The sequence below is a fragment of the Ursus arctos genome, unplaced genomic scaffold (assembly GCF_023065955.2).
Source record: "Ursus arctos isolate Adak ecotype North America unplaced genomic scaffold, UrsArc2.0 scaffold_14, whole genome shotgun sequence".
NCBI lineage: Eukaryota > Metazoa > Chordata > Mammalia > Carnivora > Ursidae > Ursus > Ursus arctos.
Window position 1 is genome coordinate 1,652,422 of NW_026622808.1, and position 14,891 is coordinate 1,667,312.

At 46.6% G+C, this 14,891-nt stretch overlaps 1 protein-coding gene across 6 annotated transcripts in view; it reads left to right on the plus strand.

The window, feature by feature from the left end:
• PRPSAP2 (phosphoribosyl pyrophosphate synthetase associated protein 2) overlaps positions 1 to 14,891 on the plus strand; it is a 51,145-nt gene that overhangs the window by 3,550 nt on the left and 32,704 nt on the right. For 3 of the 6 annotated variants that reach the window (XR_007191772.2, XR_006411866.3, XM_026521125.4), the window contains exons 2-7: positions 1,714 to 1,810; positions 2,060 to 2,210; positions 3,227 to 3,279; positions 5,375 to 5,441; positions 9,143 to 9,315; positions 11,678 to 11,793. Coding sequence is in view for 3 of the 6 variants with exons in the window: in XM_026521125.4 (XP_026376910.1) it covers positions 2,092 to 2,210; positions 3,227 to 3,279; positions 5,375 to 5,441; positions 9,143 to 9,315; positions 11,678 to 11,793 (528 nt within the window). In the remaining 3 variants the exon portion in view is untranslated. Of the gene's footprint in view, positions 1 to 1,530; positions 1,811 to 2,059; positions 2,211 to 3,226; positions 3,280 to 5,374; positions 5,442 to 9,142; positions 9,316 to 11,677; positions 11,794 to 14,891 lie in introns of those variants that run through there. The other 3 variants (XR_007191773.2, XM_026521126.4, XM_026521124.4) reach the window with 2 other exon arrangements.

Here is a 14,891-nt window from a genome sequence, read left to right on the forward strand (position 1 = left end):
AGGGCCTCACAAGGAGCTAAGTAGGAGCCAGGATGCAAACGTGAGCTTTACTCCAAAACCTGTACTTATAACTACAGGAAAACGAGTTTCCTCTTGCAGACCTGCACCCTGTGTTCCTAAACACAGATGTACATTGGTTGAGAGACAGTGTTGGAAGATACTTGAGATCCCTTCCACCTTCGAGTATTGAGAATGTTCTTTCTTCATGTATACCAGCCACTCTGCCCCACACTATGCCATAAAGCAGGGGTCAGCCGACTCTAGAGGACCAGATAATCCGTGTTTTCAGCTTTATGGCCGGCAATCCATCATTGTAGCCATAGACAGTTTGTAGGCAGTGCGCGTGGCTGTGTTCCGATACAATTTTATGTACAGAAATAGCATTTGGAGGGACCTGGTTTGGCCCATGGGCTGTAGTTGGCTGATCCCTGCTCCTGAGCCACTTTCCATGGTAGGCACTGCCGGTCCTCCTTGGTCTCCTTAGGGCTTTGGCTATTTGTGCCTCTGTTTCTGTTTGTAATTCACAGGCTGTAGGTAAGTTTCATTGCCCTGCTCCACATTTCCCTTTGCGGCATGCCCCATAGGAGGCACTCTGGGGGGCAACGTGCTTTCCTAGCCTGCTGGTGCGTCCGTACCTGTAAATTGCACCATCCCCCCCCTCCCCGGGCCCCAGTGGTTCTCTTCGTGGCAGTGACTGCAGAGAGACACACACATGCACTAGGAGGCCTGTTCAGGATGGTGACCCCCTAAATGCGGCACCTCCAGTACCGTGGAGTACTGGCAGCAGTTAAAAGGGATGGGCATATATTTTTATATATGGGTGTATATTTTATATGCCCTGGGTTGTCAAAGTATATCGTTTAATAAAAAGGATGATAGATAAATTTGTACGATGATTTTTTTTTATATTAGAAAAGTATTTTTGTCCAATTTTTTTTATAGGGGAGGGGTCATGTGTGAATGTATAAATGTCTGTCGGTGTCCATATCAAACTAGTAAGAACTGTCCGTTCGGGGAGGGTGGGTGGGAAGGGGCCTGGGATGGGGGCTGCTGACTTTAGCCTAAATGGTCCTGGTTCTGGTTTTTTCCAAGGAGAACGTGTTTGTGTATTACTCGTGTTATTAAAATGGAAGAACAGCAAAAAAAAGAGCCCCACTCGGCTTTTTCCCTTTCGTAATCTCCACCGGCCTTCCCGGGGCCATCCCAAGTAAAGCTGCCACCGAGGAAGCGCAGTGGGCTTGCTGGGAAGGTGCCCCCGTGCCCCCTGGCCTGCGAGATTGTTGCTGGGCACCTAAGTCCTGCACCTTCCTTGGGTGATAAGGACACAGGCCAGAGACTGGGAGGCGGAAGGGCACGTGAATGGCCTGTGGGATGACCTCCTGAGCTCTGATGACTTTGAGCCCGGGGCTTTTCTGTTGGTGCTCTGCTGCCTGTCACGGGGCGGGGCGGGGGGGGGGGGGGTCTGCTCACTTCCCCTCAGGGTTATTATTTGGTCAGCCTTGTGTTCCAGTTCAGGAAAACGCAGGTGGTGAGGTCTGCCTTAGACACGGCTCAGGGCATCAGAGAGGCAGCTGGCAGGCCAGGGGGAGGTTTTGGGGCAAATAGTTAATATAGGAAAAGCTGGGCATAGATGGGTTATTTATTCATTATTTAAGGGTTGATCAGTCCATGTCCTTGCTAATGGCTCTGCCATTTTTCTGTGTGTTAATCCAGGAGGAATTTTGTTGTCAGAGAATAAAAGGAGGTTGTCCATAATTGACTTTAAGCAGCAAAACAGTAAAACACTGAGCTCTTCAGCTCCGCCTTTCTTGTAAGTTTATCATTTATTCCCAGTGGTCATGAAAACTAATTAACTCATATAATAACATACTTCCATAAATTCGGAACCCTAAAATCCAAACAAACTTTTTATTTGTCCATGCATAGATGTGACATAAGAGACTCCATGATGGTGAACACTAATCTTCAGCTTAAGTCATTGGCTATTTAAAAAAAAAAAGTCCATTCAGGTGAATTTCATATTCTCTGGCAGTTGTTAATATACTTCTAATCCTCGTAGGCTCTGAGAATTGGAAAACCAAGAAGGTTTTGATGTTTTGTGTGGCGCCGCCTGAATTAGAAACCAAGATGAATGTAACCAAAGGAGGCCTGGTGTTGTTTTCAGCAAATTCTAATTCATCGTGTATGGAGCTCTCAAAGAAGATTGCTGAGTGAGTTATAATCATACCGTTAAAACCCATATTCATTTTGTGATGTGTTAAATTTGATGATTGCAAGAGCGCGGATTGTTCAGCTCGACCGCAGGTATTTTGTCGTTAATCTGCGTATTCTCCGTATATTAAGGGCTAACCTTTTTGTAAACTGTCGTAACTGCCGACATGTTCATTCAGCAGGCATTTGGGGGTCCTCATGAGTGCCAGGGATTGTGTCAGGTGCCACACGTGTGTAGAATTACTTGACTGTAGAGAACAGTGGAGTGTTTTCTGTACGAAAATAGTTTATTTAGATTACAGTTCAGTATAGTCTTACTTATTAAATAAAGGTTCTCCAGAAACCGATATAGCACTGTATATTAACTAACAAAATAAAAAAAAAAAAAAGACAGTAAATAAAGATTGAAGATCCTGCTGGGTACTCGGTCTTGATCTAGATATTGGGGATTAATGGTGAGCAAACCAGTCAAGATCCTTCCTTCTCGTATTTAGTTGGAGAGCCAGACAAGAAGGAAGTCAACAAAACAAAATTTCAGGTGGTGATAGATAGTGTGAAGAAATCAGTGTGAAAGAAATGATTTGGGCAGTTGTTCTGCTTTAGCTTGGGGGCTCGGGTGCCTTTTAAACCAAGGGGATGGTATGTGAATTGAGAAACCTTCTAGGCAGAAGGGACAGAAGGTGCAAAGGCCCTGTGGTGTGCAGTAGGAGGTGTTGGTATGGCCCAGGAGCATAGCTGGAGGGCACAGGGCACAAGGAAACGGTTGGTGAGGCAGGCTGAGCAGGACTCCGGAGGCCTTCTTGGGGTCGGTGCGGGGTGGCGGTGGGGGGTTAGGTAACGGAGTGAAGAACAGTAGCATATCCACTTTCAATTTTATAATGACAGTGCCTCTATTTTATTTTGCTTTATCTTCTTTTCATGAATTTATGAAGCATCCTCAAACTGTAAAGATGTTGGATGGATGGATTCTGTCTCTATTACCTTTTCAACATTTCCCCCCCTTTCTCTTCTCTAGGCGGCTGGGGGTGGAGATGGGCAAAGTGCAGGTTTACCAGGAACCTAACAGAGGTGAGCTATCTTGGACTTGTGTTACGTTTATCTTTTCGTGAAATGTGACATGCTGGCTCAGTCCCTCATCGTCCACTCTTGAAACAGTTGGACCCAGTGGCCTGTTAGTTCCGCAAGAAGTTGGGCGACAGGGGTGCTTTAGCTCCTACTGATACCAGCTGGATATGGAGCACGTGGGGGCTAGAACTGCAGCTCTCAGACCTCATCCAGTAAAAACCACAGAGATGCGTGCACCTGTCCACTGAATGGGAATATCTCAGCAGTTGTCTGAGTGTATGTCCCCTTAGGCAGGATGAGAAAACCCTGTGTGGCCACAGTATCAATTGGTTGTTATTCTTTTTTTTTTTTTTTTAAGATTTATTTATTTTAGAGAGCGAGCATGCGCATAAGTGGGGAGGGAGAGGGAGAGAGAATCTCAAGCAGATCCCGTGCTGAGCTCGGGGCTTTCTAACCTGCAGATGATTTAATCTGCCACCATAGGGGACTGCATGATGTCCTTTGTGTAGTCTGGAAGGGGAGGTAAGGGAGAGCTGGTGGCGGAAGGCCCGGGAGGAGGTCGGTCCACCCTTCGGGTCCACGAATGAGGGCAGCGAAAGTACTTGGCGTCTACTGGGAAGAAAGGCAGGAACTGACATTTGTGGATTCCTCGCTGCTATCAGATACTGAAGAACCGCGTTCAAGGGTGAGGTTCGGTACAAGGTCCCCAAAGTAGCAGACTCAGGATTCAAACCCAGCTCTCCCCGACTCTAAAGCTCATTTGCTTTCCTTGGTACCATATTCCTTTGTAAACACGTATTCTGGTTTTTTCCAACATTTTTAACCAAAATGTTCAGATGTACAAAAAAGCTGAGAGAATAGTGCTGTGAATATCCATCCGTATGTCTGCTACTTGGATTCAACAGGTAATATTTGACAATGTGAATGTGTATGTGTGGAATCTTTTGCAAGTAAGTTGCAGGCATCAGGTCACTTAAGCCCTCAGTGCTTGACCGTGTTTCTCGAGAATAAGCACTTTCTCTTGCAGGAATACACCATTGTCACACTGAAAGAAATTCACGATCATTCTCTAATTATCTAGTATCTAGTCTGTGTTCAGATTTCCCTAGTTGTCCTGGAGAGCCTTTTATAGCTGGGTTTTTTGTTTATTTTTTTCCAAACCAGGATTCTTGGCTCAAGCAGTATGTTCTTTTATCTCTTTAGTTTCTCCTAATCTAGAATGGTTCTTTTCTTCACATGACGTTGACTTTGAAGAATGGCCCATTCTGCATTTGTCTAATTATGGCTGATCACACGTTTTTTGAGGATAGGGATGCTGGACCTTATTTCTTTCTCTCACAGCATTATTATAACATTTATTGCCTAATAAGTTTTTTTTTTTTTTAAAGATTTTATTTTTTTATTTGTTAGAACACGAGCATACGAGTAGAGGCAGAGGGAGAAGCAGGCTCCCTACCGAACAAGGAGACTGATGCGGGGCTCGATCCCAGGACCCTGTAATCATGACCTGAGCTGAAGGCAGATGCTTAACCGACTGAGCCACCCAGGCGTCCCACCTAATAAGTTCTTAATTGTGCTGGTTTTATGAATGAGTAATTTCCCTTAGAGATACTGTGCTCAGCATGGCGTAGCACTCACTGTCTACGTGAGAGAAGTAAGAAGGGTAGATTTTCTTGTTCCAAGTCAGAAATGGAATTCTTTTTGAAGCACGTAAGGTAACCTGACATATTTAAAAAGTGTGGTTAGGGGCGCCCGGGTGGCTCAGGTGGTTAAGCGTCTGACTCTTGGTTTCGGCTCAGGTCATGATCTCAGGGTTGTGAGATCGAGCCCCATGTCGGGCTCTGTGCTCGGTGTGGAGCCTGCTTGAGATCCTCTCTCTCCCTCTGTCCCTGCCCCCCCCTAAAAAAAATAAAAAGTGTGGTTAATGCCAGTGTGTTCATTACCCTTTACAGCACCTAAAACCTCATGAGTTTCTTTTAACGGTTCCAGTTTCCATATTTTATAACATTGGGGATGAAGCAGATTTTTTGTGTATTTTCAAAAACGTAAATTATATATGTTTTTCACCTTCCCCCTTTTTTTTTTCTTTTCCTGCCAGAGACAAGAGTACAGATTCAAGAATCCGTGAGGGGAAAGGATGTTTTCATCATCCAAACTGTCTCAAAGTGAGTCCTTACCGAACAGACGCGGTGTCGCTCTCTGGGTTTTTCTTTCTGGGCGTGAGCGTTTAGAGTAATAAGAGCTAACTGGGCAGGAAGAATTATGATCATTTGAAAATTAGTATGTCTTAGTCTGCTCATTTTTCTGACGTAACTGCTGACTTCTAGGTGTTCTTTCGGTGTTCTGGAAGGGTGGGAGTCACCAAGTCTTGGAGTAGAGGTTCTTAAGGAGAATAGAACCCATTACACTGCCTCTGCATAGCCCGAATTTGATAAAACTCGCAGGGACACTCTTCTAGTACCCCAAAGAAGGCAGGAGGAGAGCCGTTTACTTACTTGGGGTTCTTAATTAAAGCTTTGACTGCGGGCAGTTTAAAAATGATCACCAGTTTTTATTTTGTTGTGTAGACAAATGAGCGGAGAAGGTAAAAGGATGTATTGAAGGCGTATGTACTCCTGTCTGGTGTGACGTTTGGCGGACGTGTGTTCTGGACATTGTCACAGCGGTGTGGGCCGGGTGTGGAAGAGTCAGTGTAGTGAGGTCGGCTGCATCATTTTTGGCTCAGAGACCGCTCTGTGCACACACGTCCCCGCCCGCCGCCGTATATGAAAGTTCGTCACTCGGAGCGGTTTTTGATTATGTCTGCATCAGTGTGCATAGGGCGTCATTTTTAGCTTAGAGATGGGAAATTTTGCTGCAAGTTAGATTTCCGTTTCTACGTGTAACAAATACCAAAGAAAGGGAAGAGGAGCCACGTTTCAGGAGAACTTAGACGCGGAACACAGATATTTTCACCTACATTTTCAACATCTGTCGTGGTCTTTGGTTCATGGGGATGAAATCTCGTAGCCACCCGGCTCTTCCGGGAAAGAGGAGTAGAAGGGGACCTGTCATTGCATCCCAGGCCCTCCTGGGAGCATGTGTGAGCTGAAGAAGGGAGGGGTGACTGGCCTTTGCTGAGGTTCCCTAGTTTCATTTCCTCTGGGCCACTTAGCATCCTTGGCCAACTTGTGCTAGGAGGCACCGAGTTCTTGTGGCCCCTGCCACCGCTGTCCTCTTTCCCCAGCCGGCCGAAGGGGGAGGGTGGGGAACTCCCCTGTGCTGACACCTGTCCGTCACCTTCCGTCACTGGGGTGGGGAAAGCACGGAGCACAGAACGCCTTACGTCGCTTCTGGCTCCTGGGTGTCTGCGGTCCTTTTATCTCCCTACAGACACGTGTGAACCCATTTGGATAAATGCACAGACATCACTTGCCTTGCACAAGGGGATAAGTGGGCCTTGAAGGCCAAAGTGGACTTAGGATTCAGGGCTTCGGCAGCGTGGCTCATGTAATCCTGCCTGTTTCTAGGTCCTTCCATCCCTCTCCTTTTCTTTCTTTTTGGCTTATTTCAACACTTATCATTCTGCCCCTGCCTCTTGTTGGTGTCTTATTCCCGCAGCGAAAACCGTCTACATGTCTCGTTTTGCATTGTTCCGAACCGTGACCTTGTGTGAACTCAGGAATTCTTAGTCTTGGCGGTTGTGGAGAGCCTGGCCAGAGGGGTCTTTATGAAATAGTTAACGTTGAGATTTGATGTCGTCAGATACATCTTAGGTTTCATTTTAGAATAGACTAACGGTGGGCGCTAAAAGTATGAGAAAAGTTTTAAATGAAGGAAACGCTGCCCCGTAGCTCCACTTACCCAGCCATTCAGACAAGGTCGTGATTTGAGGTTAGCTCTGGCAACCCTTTGAGCAGCTTCCAGAACAGCGGCGCCCCAGCAAGCATGGCTTGGGACCCTCGGTGTAACTTTGCACCCACTCTTGGGTCGTCCCCTCCTCCCCTTTCACAAACAATGCTTTCCTGAAAGTCTCAGCCATCGGGTCAGATAGTAACAGAGAACCCATTCGCCCGCGTGTTCTGTGTCTCCCTTCACTCATTCATTCATTAACAAATATCGATTGAATGTTTACTGTGTGCCAGACACTGTTCCAGGTGTGCGAGATGTGTGAATGATGAAAACAGGTAGAGACCCTTGTCCCTCGTGGAGTCTGTTTTCTGAGACATGCAGCTAACCTAATAAGTAGATTGTCTAGTTTGTGAGAAGACGATGAGTGCTACGGAAAAAAGCCTCAACAGCAGGGCAGGGATTGGGAGTGATGGTGGGGGGGGGGCAGTGTGGAGAGAGGGCAGGCGGGGCAGGCCTCAGTGAGCACGTGACATTTGCCCCAAACTAGAAGAAGGTGGGGACGTAAGCCAGGTGGCCACCAGAGAGCATTAGGGCGCAGGGTCTCAGGCGAGAGGAGGATGACAAAGCGTTGAGTGTGGCTGGACTGAGGGGAGCAGGGAGTGTAGGAGGGGAGAGCAGAGAGGTGGGGTGATGGGTAGATGATGAAGGGGCCTTGGGAGCCATTGTGGGGCCGTGGCTAAGTGGGAGAGCATTTCTGGGTCTTGGGCAGCGGAGTGCCTGACGTGACTTGTGCTCGAGGGTCCAGCCGGCCGCCCTGTGGAGAGGGGGCTGCAGAGGGACTGCCCAGGGGCAGGGACGTCACTTGCTTGACAGGGAGCCCGGCCCGGCCCCAGCACAGCACTGCAGCTTTGCAGCGGTGAGATGCTCTAACCTTCCGGAGGGGAGAGCAGTGAAGGGCCCCTCCGTTTCTGTCCTCGGTAAACTGGAGGAGTTGTGTCGCCAATAACCGCGATGGAAAAGCTTTTATGATGCAGCAGGCTTTGGGGAGCAAAGAGCAGTTCAGTTGGGGGTGTTAAGTGTTGAGGTGTCTTAACAGACTCTCGAGTGGCACTGTCATCAGGGAGCGGTTGGATTTGCTAGACTGGAGTTGAGAAGAGAAGCTTGGACTGGGGGCTGTGACCTGGAGTCTCCAGCTTCTAGAAAGCTGTGAAACTAGATGAGAAGCCCAAGGGATGAGGGGAGGCCAAAGGGGGCGCACATGAATGAGTGTTGGGCAGGAAAGTGGGGAGAAGGGGAACCAGCGAAAGAAGCCAAGTAGGGCAGAACAGGAGAACAGCGAGAAGTTCTAGAAGCCAGGTGGGTCAGGCAGGGCGAGCAGCCATGGGCGCTGCTGCCCACAGCTCAGGTGAGAGGAGGAGGAGAATTGTCCTTGGATCTAGGCATGTGGAGGTCACGGATAACCTGGATTGGCACGTGTTTGGGAGAGAGCGAGATCACGAGTGTAGACAGCTCTCGAGGTGTATACACAGGGGAGCAAAGAAACAGGGCAGTGGGAAAAGTGGTCACCAGTGATCTCTAAGGGAACAGCAGTGTTTCTAGGCTGATGGGTGCAAGCCGGGGGAGTGTGCCGAGCTGATGGTGGAGGCAGGAGAGGGAGAATCGCTGGTTCCAGTAGGCGGGGTGGGGGCGGGGCGGAGTGGGGTGTCGGGGGGTGGTTAGGGCGTCATCCGGAGAGCTAATTGCAGAGTAACTTTGGTGTGCAAAGTTCGTCTCTCATGGCGGAGGGCAGGCCGGCTTGTAGGGTGCGTTACACTTGGCGGTGGGAGCCCGTGGAGTCTCTCCCTTCTGACTGGGTTGTTCTTTCGGGGAAAAGGGAAGTAGGGTCATCGGCTGTGAGGGACCGTGGGAACTTATTTGTCCCTTTTCTGTCTCGAGCCTTAGGTCTCAGTAGAGGCGTGAGTAGCACAATGCGAACAGGGCGATATTAATAATCACGTCTTACGTTCCTTTTGGGCTCTCCTCTCTTGGAATGCAGGGATGTGAACACCACCGTCATGGAGCTGCTGATTATGGTGTACGCGTGTAAGACCTCTTGTGCCAAAAGCATTATCGGCGTGATTCCCTACTTTCCTTACAGCAAACAGTGCAAGATGAGAAAAAGGGGCTCCATTGTTTCCAAATTGCTGGCTTCGATGATGTGCAAAGCTGGTGAGAATGGCAGATCCTTGACATTATTGAGGGCCTGGGCGTTTGACGTTTGCCTTAGACATTGTAAACCCTTGTCTTAACTAAATTAGAACGCTAAACAGAAAAAAAAGACCTTTTTAAGACAACTAATTTATAAAGAGAAAGCAGTGCAGAGAATTCTCTCCTGTTCCCAACCCTTTAAAACACAAAGTTAAGGAGAAGGACTTACTTTTCCCTAAATTCTTTGTTGAAAAAATTACATTGCAATGACAAGTTAAAATCGCATTAAAGCCGTTTTTGAAGGGTAAAAAGGCATTTTTGGAACCAAGCACTCTAACACGACAGCAACTTTTAGTCTCATCCATGATGAATTGGCATATTTTGCAACCATCCGTGTTATTTTGTGTCATGTATTTTCAGGTCACATCCTAAGTGTCTCCCCTTGTTTCTAAATAAGCTTCAGAGTTGTTACTATGCATGTGTGTGTGTGTGACTCTAGAAACCACATGTCCCAGAGCCCTGGAACAGAGAGGAAAGGACAAGACAGCCCCCGTATCGCTGCATTTGAACACAGATACTAACTGTGGAATAAAGTTTCTACCGTAGCCTTCCGAAGAAGGCGGAGAAACCCCACACACCCAAATCTAATAGAACCCGAACCCCACCTCAACAGTATAACCCATTGAAAAGTTAGTCCTCAGAGTTTTAAAAGCTGGCCGAAGAGAGCAGGCTAGCTCATCGAACCTTCCAGAAAGATTCTGCTCTTTTCTTCTGGCCTTGATCCTGCCTGGGTCACCAGATTGACTTTCCTGCTCTTTTGGGCAAGTTTTGCTTTTTAAAAACTTTCCCAGTCGGATTTTCCTTAACTTTCCTGGTGATCATTTCAAGTATCCTTTAAGGAGCCAGTGGGGGTGAAGGTTTTTCATTTTCTCCAGAGATAGGCCTGTGCAGTTTGTCTTAATATCTTAAGATCAGTATTTGTTTTAAGATCTCAAGACACTAATTTGTCTTAATATGGCTTTGCTCTGCCTGCTAAGGAACCTTCAAGGAGATGTAACTTGGTCTCGTAGAATTATCCGAGACATTTCTTCCTTACTATTATCTTTGCTATTTGAAGACTATAAATTGACGTGTATCTCAGCGTAAGAAAACCACCCAGTCTGTCCCTTCTGAGTAGGGAAGAGCCCCTTCACCTCCTATGTGTCTCTTCTTCTTTTTTTTTTTTTTTAAAGGTTTTATTTATTCATTCGACAGAGATAGAGACAGCCAGCGAGAGAGGGAACACAAGCAGGGGGAGTGGGAGAGGAAGAAGCAGGCTCATAGCAGAGGAGCCTGATGTGGGGCTCGATCCCATAACGCCAGGATCACGCCCTGAGCCAAAGGCAGACGCTTAACCGCTGCGCCACCCAGGCACCCCCTATGTGTCTCTTCTGCTCACACACGGAAGACGTTACTTCTGACACTTCCGGTCACCAAGTGTGTAGGGTTTTTCCCTACACTTCGCATTTCTCCACGACACCAGCTAGGTATCCTGTAGTTTAACTAAATTCTGGAGATAGCGTCAGATCTCACAGGTTAAGGGCTCAGTCCCTAAGATAGTGTCAGATCCCACAGGTTAAGGGCTCAGTCCCACAAGACAGCCCCTCCCCCATGCCAACGGCAAGGCCAGGTTGTCACCTGTGCGTCTGACCAATCTGTAAATCAGAGGTTCCCAGGACCCACCCCTTGGATTCGATTACTTTGCCAGAGCGGCCCACAGAACTCAGGAGAACTGTTCACTTACTGTTTGCCACTTCCTCGTAAAAGCATCTGATCAAGAATACAGGTGAACATCCAGATGGAAGAGATAAGAGGGTGCAGGATGTGGGGGGGCCCGCAGAGCCTGTGATCTCTCGACATGCACCAGTCTCCCAGCAGCTCCACCTGTTCATCTCCAGCCTGGCAGCTCCCCGAAGCCTCTGCTTCCTCAGTCAATTATTGACTCCATTTCCAGCCCCTCTCCCCTCTCTGCAGAATGGGAGGTGAAGATTCCAAACGTCTAATCACGGCTCGGTCTTTCTTGGTCTCCCCATCCAAGGGCCCGCTGGAGTCACGTCGTCAGAACAAAAGGTGCTCCTAGCGCTCTTATTGCTTAGGAATATACGGGAGTTATAGGAGCCCTGTGTCAGGGACGGAGGCAGAGACCACTATATTTATATTTTCTGTTCTCTCACAGTCTCATTGAACTCAAAAGTCTGAGAAGTAAAGATACTGAGGCTTTTTGATGAGAGAGCAGTTTTTTAATAGCTATTATATATAGTATCGTATTTTGTATATGCTTAGTTCATACACTGGGACTGATTATTTAACTATGCATGTGTTTGTGTCTGCTTTGTTTCCAAAGGTCTAACTCATCTCATTACTATGGATTTGCACCAGAAGGAAATTCAAGGCTTCTTCAATATTCCTGTTGATAATTTAAGAGCTTCTCCATTCCTACTACAGTATATTCAAGAAGAGGTGAGCTAGCTCATACTTCTGCATTTTAACATTCTGCTTAAGGTTGAAAAGATACATTTCCATTTCCTTAGGCTGTCTGTAAAGAACTAAAACTTGGTGTATTCTGCTTAAAGTACTATTTCCTGGGGTGCCCGGGTGGCTCAGTTGGTTAAACATCTGAGTCTTGATCTCAGGATCATGAGTTCCAGCCCTGTGTTGGGCCATGGAGCCTCACGTGGAACCTACTTAAAAAATAATAATAAAATAGGGGCGCCTGGGTGGCTCAGTCGTTAAGCGTCTGCCTTCGGCTCAGGGCGTGATCCCGGCATTCTGGGATCGAGCCCCACATCAGGCTTCTCTGCTGGGAGCCTGCTTCTTCCTCTCGCACTCCCCCTGCTTGTGTTCCCTCTCTCGCTGGCTGTGTCTCTCTCTGTCAAATAAATAAATAAAATCTTTAAAAAAATAATAATAATAAAATAATAAAGTACTATTTACTTTGATAAATGTAATGCAGTGTATTTAAAAAGTCTTAATCTGTAATTTCTCTCTTTTGCTAAGCTCTTCAAATTGCTGGGTTTCCTTTGGGGCCTCAGGTACCTAGAATAGGGCTAGTTGTGATCTTGACACATGACTCTCATCACTGGTCCGTGCGTGGACCTGGCCCTCATTTGCATAGCCATCGCCCTGCCTCTCTCTGTCCATCCGTCTGTTGTGGTAGCATCCGTGATCCCACCACCCAGCAAGAAAACTAGATGCGTCGTAACCGACGTCCACTCACGTGGTCCCTGTTCTGTCAGATCTCCGCCCCCCACCCGAGGGAGCCACCATCCTGAGTCTCGTCCTTCTCTGAATTTCTTTGTATGTGGTCTTATCTCATACGTAGTTGCACACAGAGATGCCATTCAAAGACCAAAACACACACAATATGTGTATTTTTAACCTTGTAAAAGAAGAATCACATGGTGTAACCTGGGGGGGGAGTTTCTCCAATGGTGTGACATTAGTAAGTTTCCTCCAGGTCGTGTGTCACAGCGCGTCCGTTTTGACGCGGAGAAACACCGTGCGGCTCTATCACGGTTTCGCCGCTGTGGTAGTGTGCCTGCGAGCGCTCGCCTGTGTGTCCCGTGTCTCCTGTGGCCGGCGCGTGTTTCATTTTTCCCAAAGCATTTATGCCAACTTACATTCCCAGCAGCAGGGCACCAAGATGGTCTTTGGCTCCATCTTGTTCCAATACGTACATTACGAGAATTTACAGTTTTCGCCAGTTGAATGGCTCCACCGTGGTGTCTCGGTGTCGCTTCGGTGGGTAGTTCTCTGATGACGTAAGAAGTTGAGCATCTCTTCGTGGATTTCCTGTTCTGTGGAAAGGCGCCTAACGCACTTTTGTTTCTTCTTCGTTGGGTTTATGTGTGGGCTGCTTTCTGGTTTTTATTCTGGATTCTGGCCATTTGTTAGTATGGATTTCATATAGATCTCTCCGTTTCTACCCTGTGGTTTTCCTTAAGGAGTCTAGATAAGCAGACACATTCAGTTTTTTTTCCCCCACTGGGATGAAATCCAGGTAACATGAAATTAACCAGTTTAACACAAACAGTTGGGTGGTATTTAGTCATGCAGTGTTGTACAATGTCTGTCACCTCTGTCTGGACCATTGTCGCCACTCCAGAAGAACACCCTGTACTCGCTACATAATCACTCCCCATTCCTGCCTCCCCCAGTTCCCTGGCAGCCACGCATGCGCTTTCTGGCTCTGGATTTGCCTGTGCTGGACATTTCATATACAGGGGATCGTACAATAAGTGACCTTTTGTGTTGGGCTTCATTCACTTAGCTTAATGCTTTTCAGGCTCATGAACGCGGTAGCAAGTATCAGGACCTCACTCCTTTTGATGGCTGAGTAATATTCCATTGTACGTATGTACCCCTGTTCATTCATGCATTGATGGACGTTTGGGTCGTTCCCATCTTCCGACTGTTGTGAGTAATGCTCTGTGCACCTTCATGCACAAGTTTCTGGTGGACATATGCTCTTATTGTGGACGTATCTTTGTCTCTTCGATACACACCTAGCATTAGAATTACTTGATTATATGGTAATTCTGCATTTAACATTTTGAGGAACTGCCAGACTATTTGCCAGGGTGGCTACGGCACTTACATTCTAACCAGGAGTGTATGAGATTTTCAGTTTCTTCACAATCACATCCTTACTGGCATTTATTTTTTCATTATAGCCATTCTAGTGGTTATAAAGTGGAATCCCACTGTGGTTTTGATTTGTAGTCCCCTAATGACTAATGATGTTGAGCATCTTTTCGCATGTTTATCGGCCATTTGTGTGTCTTGTTTGTGGTTTTTAAAAAAAATTTATTTAATCTCTGCACCCAGTGTGGGGCTCAAACTCACGACTCCAAGATCAAGCCACACGCTCTACGAACTGAGGCAGCCGGGTGCACCCGTCTGTCATCTTTGGATAAATGTTTGTTCAGATTCTTTGCCCATTTTTTAATTGGGCTGTTTATCTTTTTATGGAGTTGTAGGAGTTCTTTATCTATATACTGGACACTAGTCTTTTTGGATATGTGATTTGTAAATATTTCCCACCATTCTGTGGTTTGTGTTTTCACTTTCTTGATAGATATTGTCCTTTGATGCACAAAAGATATTAACTTCGAAGAAGTCCAGTTTATCTGTGGTGTTTTTTTTTTTTCTTTTGTTACTCACGCTTTGCTCTAAGAAAACATCAAATCCAGAGTCATTAAGATTTACCTCTGTGTTTTCTTCTGAGAGTCTTTCAGTTTTAGTTCTTATGTTTAGGTTGACCCATTTGGAGTTAATTTTTGTATATGGTGTGAGGGAGGGGTTTAACTTTGTTCTTTAGCGTGTGATATCTAGTGGTTCCAGCTCCATTTGTTGAAAAGACTTATTTCCCTGTTGAATGGCTTTGTAAAAAAAAATCCTTGTCAAAAAAAAAAAAAACCTGGGCATAGACGTTTGTGTTTATTTACAGTCGTTAGTTTCATTCCATTGGGCTACGTATCTACCCTCAAACAGTTAACCTTGGCCCTCAGTAGTGAAAATGAATTTTAAGTATTTTTGAAAGACTAAACTATAGTCTA